The sequence below is a fragment of the Anarrhichthys ocellatus genome, unplaced genomic scaffold (assembly GCF_004355925.1).
Source record: "Anarrhichthys ocellatus isolate YVR2014 unplaced genomic scaffold, GSC_Weel_1.0 scaffold19, whole genome shotgun sequence".
Taxonomy (NCBI): Eukaryota; Metazoa; Chordata; class Actinopteri; order Perciformes; family Anarhichadidae; genus Anarrhichthys; species Anarrhichthys ocellatus.
This window is the reverse complement of record NW_022280049.1, coordinates 3418625-3431559: the sequence shown is the minus strand read 5'-3', so window position 1 is coordinate 3431559 and position 12935 is coordinate 3418625. Positions and strand designations below refer to the sequence as shown.

The following is a 12935-nucleotide window of genomic DNA, read 5'->3' as shown; positions in this document are numbered from 1 at the left end:
AACCATGTTCACCATGCCATCAGTAATGCATTAATGAATTAGAGTCATTAGAGAAATGGGGAGGGATGGGGGGGGGTTATATGCAGGCCTTTTTTTGACCTGTGGAATTAGTGTTAGCCAGTTCTCCTCTATTCTTAGTCAACCGCCTGACAGCTATTTGGAGATGACGTTTTCACTCAAAAAAGATCAGAAAGTCTCAACAGAAAAAAATCTCACTGAATTGAGCGAACCAAAGTTCATGTTTGATGATCGTGTCACAGAAATCCAAAACGTGGCATATTTCAAAATAACAAAATGACAACTGACAAAGTCACAGACAAGAGGTAACTTTAATTCAACATTGTGAGAGTCCAAAAGTTATCTTACAGCTCAGTTTTCATCAAAAACAATAACAATCTATACAGTAGATTTTTTTTTCCTCCCCTTATATCATAGAGCTGTTCAGTGTATTTGCAGTCAGAGACAAAACAGAGGGAAAAATAGACACCAGCTATTTGGTTTGCATCTTTTTTTTTGTTGTTTGTTACCTAAATACAAAACTTTATCACCCATTACCAATATTCATAATCAGGATGGAACTCTGCTTACAAAGAAGCCATTGTATGACAACAGACCTCTGTAGTTCATTTGAAACAGATACGGTGCGGCCCCTCCCGCCCCGGCCCCGACCAGCACAGGCACACAAGTGCCTGAAAAACACTCGTCTGTCAGCAGGCGCCTCTGTTAAAACGGTCCTTTCTACACACTCAACAAAACCAGGCTCTAGAAAGGAAAAGCAGAGAGAAAAGCCCTATTCTCTGTCCAGCAACAGCTTGAAGACACACGGCAGACACAAAGAATAAGACTACAGAAATGGCTGAGAGGCCAAGGAGCTCCCTTTCATGCTTCCTCCCTTGTTCTTGTTGTGTTTAGCTTGTAATGAAGCTGTAATGTCCGAAGGCTAATACATGGAGAGAAGGACTGAGGGGGATCGACTGTCAGATGCTGGAGTCAGACCTACGGCTCCACGTGTGAGATTAAAATTGTGCTGTGACAGTGCTCGTCTTCACTGTGCGCCCCCTTTGTACTACAACGAAAACAGCTCCGTGGTGTCACACTGTTGTGATCCGGTGGCTGATGAGAAATATTACCAACATGCGGTTGAAATTATTTCATTAAAAGGGGAAAAAAAGCTACATAAACGCTACCAAAAAAAAAAAGAAAGGCAAAGTGTTTCTGTGAACACTAAAGTGCAACGAGCACAGCTGAGACAGGCCTCTCAGCATCGACTGTCCTTCAAAGCGTGCCATTGCTGTAGTATTATAGTATATCGGGGTGTGTGTCTGTGTGTGTGAGATCGTTGAATTATGGCTCTTTGTATTCTTGTCTGGCTTCACCACCAAACACAGCGGGTTTGTGCTTTGTCCCCAAGTTCCCATGAATTCCTCTGTGGCAATAGACAATTGTGGTGAGGGTAGAAAACTGTACACGTGATTGAATGAAGAATGGGCTTGCATTGTTAAGGCATCTAGACTGCTGGTAAAGATTACAGTGACAGAAAAAAAGAAAGAGTATAGATACAGTATGTAAGCAGGCATAAATAACGTTGGAAAAGAAAGAACAGAGGGGGGGGGGGGAAGAAGAACTCAAAGAAAGAAAAAACACAGAGCAATTTCTTAGTTCTCTTGGTTTCCACACACACAAAAAAGAAAGTGTCACTCAAGAGAAGAACCCATGCATATTATCAGTTCAAGAACAGTATCAATCTGAAAGCCTCAGAGCTCAAACAAAAAGATATAGATTTACAGTATATATTAATGTGTGTATATATTCTTAAAAAATCTACTTCAACCAAATACTCTGAATAAGATGCTACTTTTTTGCCATACAATAAACATTTTCATAAGGAAAAAAAAAAGTTTTTTATTAACTTACAAATAATACAAAAATAGACAATGGCATGTTTTTGAATCAACAACTTAAAGCATGGTATACCAATGCAAAACAGTCAACATACAAAACAAACAAAAAAAGATAAAAACAAAAAAATAAGTCACATTTAAATAGTGGGAGACAACAGTAAATAATGAAATAAAACACTGTGAAATATGTTCACTTACTGTATTAAACTTACACAACACAACTAAACGAGGGTGAGAGGAAATGTACAAATACAAGGGATAAATACATTATTTATAGGATATTTTACAGAATCCCCTTTTTTTGTATCCAAATCCATGTTTGTCATGTTTAGCAGATGAGATATTGACAACACACAGTAAATCTATCTTCTGTACTGAGAAGCTGCCTTAAGACATTTAATGTTTACATTTCAAACTATAGCTATCGCAAAAAGAAAAGAACCGTCAAATGAAAAATTCAACTTTTTTTTTATGTACAAAAATATATCACGCATTTATTTAAATTTGATATTTGCTCGACTCCTTCAGTACAGTGCTGGCTGGACGCACACATCCTCGGGCTTTTCAAGTCTCCACTAAAATCTCCGACAAAAAGTCAATTTTGGCTAAATCGTCACCTTTTCTTCACATGACAAGCGGAAAAGCATATTGCAAACAGCTCAATCCTCACAGTTTTATTAAAATTCAAAACAACAAACCAAACGGGGGGGGGCAAGAAAGGCATGTTTTTTGAAAGTTGAGGGTTGACTTTCTTTGTTTTTTTGTGTTGTTGACCTTGGTTCCATTTGGCCAGTGTGTTGTTATGTGGCTTTAGTGAGCAGGCTGAGCTAAGGAAAGCATCCTTTAATTGTGACAGAGGTTAAGTAAACTTCATGGCCAAACCAACACTTCACTGTTGTTTGTGCGAGTTATGGATTGCGAGACGGCGTGGGGCCTCCAGTAATCAAACCCAAACCTTACAGGCATAAACATAAAGATAAATAAATGCTCTTTTCATGAGGTCAGTGTCACACTGTGGGTAAACTATCAGTCTTTATACACTCCATCCAATGCGGTGTCAGAGAAGCTACACTAATTCAACCAAGAGGGAAATAACATCACAAAGGTTGGTATTGTTCTGTCTTTTTTTTTCTTCTCCTCCCCTATCCCTTCAGATGAAATCCCAATGGAAAGGCCTGAGTTTAACAGAGTCCTGCGTCTTATCTTGACTTCCTTCAGTTCAGCTCCGGAGCACAACAGAGACTCGCCAGACTCTGCTACTGTGTCTTTTCCTCTCAACATTCCCAAAATCTCCAGCTATCCCAGATCCTCTACATGGGTGGAACGATCATCCCGGGAATCGCTGCTTTGTGGGAAAAGGGGGAAAAAAGAAAGAGAGAGAGAGAGAGAGAGAGAGAGGTCAGTCATGTGATTGCTGGGTTTCATCTGTCATCACAACAATCACATAACAGAAATGTGCTCCAGCATCTGGCGAACAAAGACGACTCTCCCTCATTATCTCTTCATTCCGAGGGCCCCCAAAATCAAAACATTTTTCTCCGCTGCGCCGCTAACTTGGCGCGCACCGACGGCATCATTCAACTTTTCACAGGCTTTCTGAATAGCTTCATGCGAGAGCTGCAACTGTTAATTGTTAGCAGTTGCATTGTGTAAGCCCATTGTGCACTGTGGAGCATGATTCAAACACGAGTGAGAGTGAGAGTGAGAGAGAGAGGGGCGCAGTGACGTGGGATGACAGAGGCAATGAAATTACGCTCGACATGTAAACATGGAAATGGAAGCCATGAGCTTTATCCACATCTTTACCTTGTTATATCATGCTCTCCCTTCAACTCACTCCGACATCTTCACCACCTTACTCCCACCTCCCCCCTTTCCCTTCCCCCATACCATTTTTACACAGAAGCCATCACAGGGAGGAATTTTTCATGTAACATATTGGCTCCCTATTGATTCCCCTCTCTCTTCAATCCACTAATTCCCTGGTTATTTCCTAAGTGTCTCCTGCTCGTTGGGATTAACAGCATGGTGAGTGAGTGTGTGCCAGCGTGTGTGTGTGTGTGTCAGTATGATCAGTGCACAGTGGCCAATGGCCCTTTGGGTCACCGTGGTCAGTGCTCATCAACGCCGACAGAGGAAGTGAGGAAGTGCTTAGCTCGGGGCTCTGATAAAGATTCCCATCCATCATTTCTCCCTCTCAGGATCTCAACACCATACAACATCCTGCCTAGACGAACAGACCCTGCGCTGCGTTCAATGGAAATGGGAGAACAGAGTGACCCGTGGTGGCATAACAACCCCCCACCCCTCCCCCACGCCCCCTACGGAGACACCCACCGGAGCACAGGCAGGAAGCAGGAAGTGAAAACAGGAAATGGAACACATGTGGCGTGGCATGCTGTCTCTCTGACGAGCCAAGAGTGACAAATAAAACAGAAAAGAGAAGTAAGGGCAGGGCAGGATGAGCCGGTGTGAGATAGTGCGGCGTGGAGAGAAACAGAGGAGGAGAAAATGAACGTACTTCAGGAGAAGGCCAGGCCCTGCAGAGAGTTGTTTGATGAGTACTTGCTAGAGTCCACAAAAGACTGATCTACAGTGAGGAAGGAGAGTGGAGGGGTTCAAGGAGGGTAAGGAAAGGAAAAACAGGGAGTGAGGAAAATCGGAGGAAGAAGTGGGAGTACAAGTGAGAAATCGTTATCATAAGGAGGTGTAGAAAAGCAGGATTAAAGCTTGATGAAGAGGCATACACATAAAAACAGTGGCTCTGAATTCATTATGCGGTTCACCAGCTTACCTTGCAGGCTGTTACCATTAGCGCTGTTGCACGTGGACGGAGGGGAGTTCTGGGGTCGCACGACGGGGGCAAAGGCGCTCTTCTGCTTGACGGCGGCGGACACCATGTTGGCCGGGGAGAAGGAGAAGATGCCGGAGGAGCTGCTGCAGTTGGAGGGCAGGCTGGTCGACGAGGCCATGGTGGGGCTTGAGGGGACGACTGAGAGAAGAGAGACGGGTGGGAAAGGAGGGGTTAAGGGGGGGGGTCAGGGAAGAGGGACAGGGAGGAAAGATGATGATGGAGAGGGGAGAGACGAGGTTAGAGAGAGGGCCGAGGGCAAAGGACAGGCAGACGGGACGAACAGAAAGGGACTGGTCAATGGATGATGGCGGGGGGGATGACATTTTTCAGATCAACTGGCTCAGATATTTTTGGTTGTTAAGCAACCACCTGGCAAAGAGATATTCCATAGCTAAGACAAAAAAATGTGTTTAGTTGGAAACTTGCACCAAAAGCACCCCGAAGCACTTTCCCCCTCTGATCAGTCTGTTTTGATGACTCATCGCGTTGCTCAAGGGATGCAACGGCTTGATGAGCATGTCATCGCTAACTCGGGGCGCTGTTCATGTAATGTGTTTTCGGGGCAAACAAGGCTTTCCCAGACCACCTTCATCACAGATAATCATGCAAGAGATTTTACTTAAGACCCAGAGTTAAATCCAACACATGAGCTGATAACATCTGCTTTACAATAATCGCTGCTTCTTTGTGTTTTCAGTGCTATCTCATTCATTGCATCTGCGCCTTTGCGACATATTTATTCCACATAGTCACAGGGCGAGCTAATGTAGCTCGCTAGTTCATTTAAAAATAAATAGTTTATTTAGGAGGGGGGGAAATGCCATACAAGCTACAAGTTTGCCAACTGTACATTAGTGCAACAAGGCAGTAAGTTTGTTCTATGTAACATACAGACTATTGACTGTAAACCATGTCGTTGTTGTGGAGAAGTTAATACTCCGACTGAAACTTTGACTAAAACCTAATAAATAGATAATAAATGGTAACTTCCTCCATTTTGGATTATCTGGGAATCTAACCCTAACCCCTCAAATGTCAAGACGACTTGCATTTTTTCAGGCAAGTTCAAGGGTCAAAGTTCAACAAAAGTTGAACTCCACAGATTTGCTGTTTTATATTCTGGTGTGAACAGGCCGTAAGGCTTTACATTTGTTAAAGTCACATCATCACTAGAGCTCTGGATTACATGTGAAGATTTACCACATAAGACAGCTCAGTATTTTGAAATAAAGCTTCAAGCTGAATTTTTGTAAATTAGGCTTTATATATAATAGCTGTTAGCTAGATTTTGGCGGGAGACTCTTCCACAGACAAAAATGACCAGCAGGTTATCTCCACAATCCAAATCCAGTCTCCCTCTGACATCATCCCATCCATCCTCCTGCGTTTGTCTTTTGTCTGCTAATACACTAAGAGCCTTTCCCCCTCAGTGATTTTACAATCAACCCGAGTCGTATTTCACCTGCCCTCTGATATCTGCTTCTGCCTTTATTGTTGTTATTATCCAACACTTAGCTTTTATGGCTCTTCCTGACAAATCCTCGCAATAAAGTCATAATCCATTTATGAAGGGGCCTAACTAATCAATTAATGAAAATTGGACCTACAAAGGCAGGCCGAGAGGCCATTGATTGAAAGTGTCTGTGTGGGGCCGATGAGCCTGTTAAAATACTTGTTAACACCCAGGAATCAAAGAGCTGAAATGGAATTGCTTCTCTAGCAATTAGTTTATTGATTTAATCAAGGGTCTTTAATGTAGAGGGTGAATGTGTGTGTGTATGTGTGAGCAGAGGTAGTGGGGGGGGGGGGGTGCTAGGTGATCTGCTCCCCTGGCCAATAAAGTGGGGATTTGCGTTTGACTCTGTTCTTAAAGAAACAGATGAGCCAGCTGAACTGCATGACTTGCCCCTTGTGTGTCACTCCTTATTTCCACTTCCCTCTCTCAGTTGCTGTCAAATGTGTATTCTTTTATGTTCAAAAGGCTCAGACTCAATGTTCTCGCTTCCCAACCCCTTGATTTTGTCATTCCCTCTTTGTTTCAGGTCTAGGATGTGGTGTGTTTACTCACTAGCATAGGGCGAGTTGCCGGCAGATCCATTGAGGAAGTTGGGCGAGGTGCCCAAGGTTGCCATGCCAGAGTTAGCGTAGCCGTTCATGTTAGTGGTGTTGTAGCCACTCTGCTGGGGAGTTGAGCTGGGGACATAACCATGAGGGGACACGCTGCTTGTATTCCTATTGAAACCTAGGGACAGCGAAAGAAAGGGAGACGGAGAGAGAATAGGTGTTAGGGTTATAGCAGATGGCAGACAAAACAAAACGAGAACGCGCAACGCTGCCAAATACTCTTGTCCCCACGCGGCTAATGGACATAGCAATACAAGCCAAAAGAAATTCTCGAAAACTCTTAGACAGCATATGGCCGAGCGGGGAAAGCAATGAACAGAGTGAAGGAAGAGTGATATGGGAGGGAACTCGCTGCAATCCAACTACTAAAACAAGAGGCCTTTAACCTTACTGGATCCTCTCCAAAATTAGATCAATTGATAAGGCAATTAACACTAAAAGGCCTCAGCAGCTCTCCCGTAATTTATAAAGAATGAAGCCAGTGTTCCTGACAGGACCTTTATTTCCTTTATGCTTTACAGGGGCAGCGAACAGAAAGGGGACAAGATGGAAAGGAGACTATAAATATACACCTCAGTTCCAATGCGCTGACACTGGAGAAAAAAAGAAGAAAAAAAAAAAAACAGCTGGAATTGAACATCAGGAATTTTCTGCTCTCTAGTGCAACGAGGGCTGCACTTCTCTACCGTGGAAGCCTCCTTTTTCATAATTAGGTACCACCTATTCCCATTCCTCATCTGTTACGAGTTGGAAACTGCAGGCCAGAAGTCTCACAGCTGATATCTGTTGTTTTCTTCACATCTGAGCATGTTACCAGATGAAGATGAAGGACAGAGGAAGCTCATTGGAAGTATTGAGACATATCCAGAGGCTGGTCCATCCGCTCTCCTCTCCTTCCCCTGATACATGTGATGAATCACCACTGACTGCGCCCGCATCTCTCTCTGTCAGACAGGGGCCGACCCCAGTCTAATATACACACCCCTAGGACCCACTCATATTTCTCCATCGTACTCCATCCACGGCTCCCTTTTTCTCCATTCTTCACTCTCTCACCCTCGTTCTTTCCGCGCCTTCTCTGTTTCTTACAGCCTCCTCCTCCTCCTGTCCTCCTTTTTCAGCATCTTCCTTGTTTGTTCCACACTCTTATATCATATCTGAATTTCCCGCATGAAAAATAAAATCTATTAAATAAATAAACCGCCACCACATTTCCCATGATAATAGACTTTAATTGTTTGCTGTTGACTTTGCTCACCCTGATTGGCCGTCTGTGCCACCTCTGACCCAGAGAAGGAGTTTACGGCCATCATGCCAGCATGGACGGAGCCGCTGCCAAGGCCGGATAGCTGGTTGTGCCCTCGCGGCACTGTTGTGTAGAGGGCCTCTGCGATATCTGCTGCTCGTTTCAGAATCATCTCCTAACAATGAGGGAGAGAAAAAAAGAAAAAAAAAAAGCTGTGGTCAGCAACAGAGGCAGCAGAGAAGAGAAGAGAAGAGGAAGAGAAGAGAAGAGAAGAGGAAGAGAAGAGAAGAGAAAGAGAAGAGAAGAGAAGAGAAAATACGGCCCTTGATGCAGGCTTTACGGTCTCACAAGAATATTAGATCTCTACTTGAGATATTGCGCATGTAAACCTAGAAGGCTGAGGGTTTTTTATCCGTGGTCACTGGGAGTGGTGGGATTGGTTCCAGTAAATGGATGAAATGCCTAATTAACAGACTCATCAAATCTTCAGCCTGCCTCTTCCTCCCATTCTTAATCCCACTTCTCCTCCTCCTCCTCCTCATCTGCTTCTGTCCTCTCCCTATTGCACCTCTCCTCCCTCTATATTCAGTTGTCATGGTAAATCTCCTCCTTTTCCACCTCAACACATGAGCTGATAGAAGCACTCACTTATACCTATGTGTGTGTGTGTGTGTGTGTGTGTGTGTGTGTGTGTGTCTGCTGGTGCCAGAGCGTGCACGAACACAGCAGGGGGGCTGCCGGGCCAGCGGAGACGCCGCCTTTGATGTTGCGTGCAGTCCGAAACCACGAACATAATTTGAGGAAAAGATATTGATGTTTGTGTTTGTGCTGGTGTGAGTGTTTACCTGGTTATTGTGAGGCATCCCGTACAAGGCCTCCACCAGGTCTGCTGCTCTCTTTAAGATCACCTCCTACAATCAAGAGCAGAAAGAGGAAGGGGATTGATCACGAGTGCGACGGCTCAAAAGAGTTCAGTCACTTTTATTACATTTCACGTCTTAGGTTATGCTGTGAATGCAGAACAGAGAGTGCAAGGGAGGAAGGAGGCAGACAGAGGAAGAGAAATGGGCCTGTCCCGGCACTTTGTTACTAGCCGGGCAGTTTGGGAGAGCAGAGGTAAGATACTGTTATCTGTGAATAAAACATGAGCTTGTATCTCTCTATCAGTCAGCTGTCTTCTACGTCGTCTTCTCCTCCCTACTGTCAACCGCCGGATCATGAATGTACTACACATGATCACACACCAATCTCATTTAACACAACATATCATCAGGTTGACGGCTGTACAAGTCCCCTCGTCAGCGGGGATGCGCCCGTCTCCTGCCCTGAATTAACCCTGGTAATGATCCGAGTGAATAGCCCCGCATCCACTTTGTGTGATAAATGTCGAACATCATTGCTCAGGTGAAAACCGCCGAGTGGTATTTCCCACATCAAACATTTATCCTTCCGTAGTGTTTGCTGTTCCTCCGCGCTCATTTTCTACCGCTTACCCTCCTTTCTCTCCTCACCCTGTCTCTATTCTTTTCCCTCCCTGAGTGTATGAGTGTGTGACTCCAGGCAGTCGTTATATGTGTGTGTGTGTGTGTGTGTGATGTAGACACCTACAGCCCTACGAAACCCTTTTTAAAAGTTAATGTGCCGGGGCCAGGATATATGCTGGAGGCGCGACAACCAGAAAATTGCAGCCCCCTCCCCTTCAACCTTCTCCTCGTTTCTTTCTCTCCCTCCCTCTCTTCCACTCGCACACACACACGCTGTGCGCTATACCCTCCTGAGTGTATCCCTCGCTGTGAACAAGCCCCGGAGCATGTGTGCTCTCTGTTCCGTGACACACCGCCTTTCAATCAGACCTCATATCACACACACACGGGCGTAACCGCACACTCAGCCACGCACATGTGGAGGCTGTCGAGCACGCCCAGGACATGACGAGAGGGTCAGCAAAGCAATAAAGATTGTAGAGCGCTGTCCGAGGTGCTAAATTCACTCAATAATGGGAGCGCTGCCTCTGTGTTAACCTCCCATTACTAGCACTATCTGGGGGAGGCAGAGAAGGAGGTGGGGGGAGGAGGGTTGGGGGACGCAAAGAGGGGAGACCAGAGAGGAGGCCTGCTCTGTTTGATTGAGAGATGTAGAGGCCCTAGGAAGGTAAGTGGTTCTTTAGTATGTATGCGCCGCTCCTCGCTTCCTTCTCTCTGCTTTTCCTCGACGCCCCATGCCTCCCAGGGATTGCCAGATAGGTAGATGGATGGATGAAGGGAGGGAGGGGAGGGGGGTGAGGGAGGCGGAGGAGGAGGAGAGGGAGGAGGAGGGGAAATGAGGGAAGTGTGGGGCATTAGGACACAAACAGATCCGCAGCTGGAGTGTAACGATGTTCGGGGAGGACACGTGAAACCTCAGTCGCTCCATCTGAAAAATGTTTTTTTTTTTTTTTTGCTTCTCTCATTCAGACCTTCTGTCTGTCCGTGCATCGCTGTCTGTAATCTCCTCCTGCACTCTCTCTTCACCTGCGTCTCCAAACTACCTTCTCTCTCGTCTCTCTCCCATTCTCTCTATTAATCACTCTCTCGTGGTCCTGTGCCCTGTCTGTACCTATCAGTCTCTCGTTAGCAAAGGGATCTGTCCAGCGGCTAAACGCGATTAGGCAGCGCTCCAGAGTCGTTCTGATAAACAGATAAATGTGGTTAGCGCAGCGCTGCCTCCCTAGCTCTGCCGCTGTAAGGGGAGACCATTTCCTGGGCGCAGGGTCTCTTCCCGTAAAGTCAGGCCCACAGAGACGTCAACAGGAAGGGGAACCTGATCCAGAGCAGAGCCATGGCCTCGTCTGGCGGGAGCGGTCACTCATTAGCTGGCCCCAGACCCCCAGCTCCACCACAGCCTGAGCTAAACACCCCGCAGTCTGGCTGCGTCTGAGCTGCGTACTCACTCTGACTGCCTGGCTATTAGCTACAGCGCAGTATGGGGGCTGGGTTCAGCTGGACACTGGATCATTACCACAACATACAGAGATAGAACAGGCATTGGCAGATATCCCGCTTGTTCTCCGCTCAATGTGTGTTTGTGCTCATTAAGAGCCCCCTTGAAAAAAAAAGGTGCCACTAGAACAGAATGCATTACATTCCCAATCAATTTCATCTCGATTAAAAATTGACTGAAGAACAGCCACAAAGAGGCATTTGCCAAGGTGACCACGAATGGACATTTGTAGCACAAGAAGTTGCCAGTGGATGCCTCCTCCCCTGCCCCCCCCCCCCCCCCCCCCCCCCCCTCTCTGATGATTGAGGCCAACAGTTGAGAGAAGTGCGGTCAACAAACTGTTATTGCCTCAATAAAGGCACCAATCAATAGGGCTGAAATGAACAACGGGGCTTGCCAGCTACTGCTGTTCATTTAGAAGAGAAAGAGACACCATGGAGCGATGGAGGAAGAGGAGGAGAGGAGAGAAGAGACGGATGGATACAAAGATATTTAAAGGGATACAGGGGGGTTGATAGGCTAAAGACCAGAACTCGCTAGGACAAGTCTTGTATCCACCAGACATGACACACAGTGAGGACAAGTGATTTCTCTATCTTCCTTCTGCATCTACCTGAGCTCTCCATCTCTGCCTCATGGTGACTTCCCTCCACTGAGAGTGTGTGTGTGTGTGTGCATGTACAGCCACAAAGAAGTGTGTGTGTGCATTTCTAAGTGTGTGTGTGTGTGTGTGTGTGTGTGTGTATGCCGGTTTGTGTATGTGTGTGCTGGAAGTAATAAAGTCCACCAGGGGTTGACTTCGATCCACTGACCCAGCAGGAGGTAAGACTGGACAGCTATGATGGATCACCTAACCTGCTTCTGCCTCTCTCTTCCTCTCTCTCCCCTCAACCTCCTTTCCTCCCTCTCTCCCTCTTTTCCTCCCCCCATCCATCCCTTTCCTCTCCCACTTTGCCAGTCTAAATGACCTTATACTCAGTGGAAGGATGAATAGAGTTGCTTGTGTGCGTTTTGCTGCGCAAATAAAGTGTTTGTTTGAGTAGAAAATGACCATAAACGTATGATAAAATGTTAATGTGCGGACGGCGTCACGCATGTATGGCTTACTGTCTATACAGCACACAGTCATTCCTCTGTGTGTGAGGTCATGCTGCCCTTATGCCATGTCTATCCATACATGCTATGAAACTCTAGTAGTTGTCAATACGTATCTGTGTTACCGAGACAAATTTCCTCGAAAATAATTGCGTGCGGCAACCTGCATGAGCACAGACACATGAGAGGAGGCGCTGTACCTTGGGTAATCTCTCCTGGTCTCCGGGGTGTCTGGGGATGACCTTCTGCAACCTCTGGAAGCCGTAGTCTATGGTTGGCTCGTTCAGCGCTAAGCAGAAAACAGAAAGAGAAAAATAACTTTTAATGCTTGATCCTTAATGATGAGAACACCTACTGTTCGACAGCAACCGAGAGATGCAGCAGAAGGAACGAGTCTACGGTAGAAACGACTGAATTAAGCACGGTTTTACACGAGTATTTCAATATTAAACTACACACGTCGAAAATGTGGGTGTTCTCTATTAAGTCTGGTGTGTGTCTTTGTATGCCTGTGATGTAATGAATCTCTCTTTGTCGCATGCTTTGGTGGTTAATAAAAAGACTGTCAGGAATCAGGCAGACTGTGAGTGTGTGTGTCCTGTGGTCTTGCGTTGATCAGCGACTAATATAAGCAATTACAGAAACTGGTTCCAATATAACAAAGGCTTGATCGCTCCGGGGAACAAGCTAAACACACACACACACACACACACACACACACACACACACACACACA

General features: G+C 45.8%; 1 protein-coding gene across 4 annotated transcripts in view; it reads right to left on the bottom strand.

Annotated features, from left to right (window-relative positions):
* Positions 1 to 315: 315 nt before the first annotated feature.
* Positions 316 to 12935, bottom strand: part of ebf1a (EBF transcription factor 1a) — a 54506-nt gene continuing 41886 nt past the window's right edge. Inside the window, exons 11-17 of one of the 4 annotated variants that reach the window (XM_031857697.1) lie at positions 12400 to 12488; positions 8971 to 9036; positions 8138 to 8300; positions 6824 to 6997; positions 4696 to 4893; positions 4423 to 4491; positions 316 to 3246 (exon numbers count right to left, since the gene is read on the bottom strand). In XM_031857697.1, the coding sequence (XP_031713557.1) occupies positions 4424 to 4491; positions 4696 to 4893; positions 6824 to 6997; positions 8138 to 8300; positions 8971 to 9036; positions 12400 to 12488 (758 nt within the window). In that variant the 3' untranslated portion in view covers positions 316 to 3246; position 4423. The remainder of the gene's footprint in view (positions 3247 to 4422; positions 4492 to 4695; positions 4894 to 6823; positions 6998 to 8137; positions 8301 to 8970; positions 9037 to 12399; positions 12489 to 12935) is intronic. The other 3 variants (XM_031857696.1, XM_031857698.1, XM_031857699.1) reach the window with 3 other exon arrangements.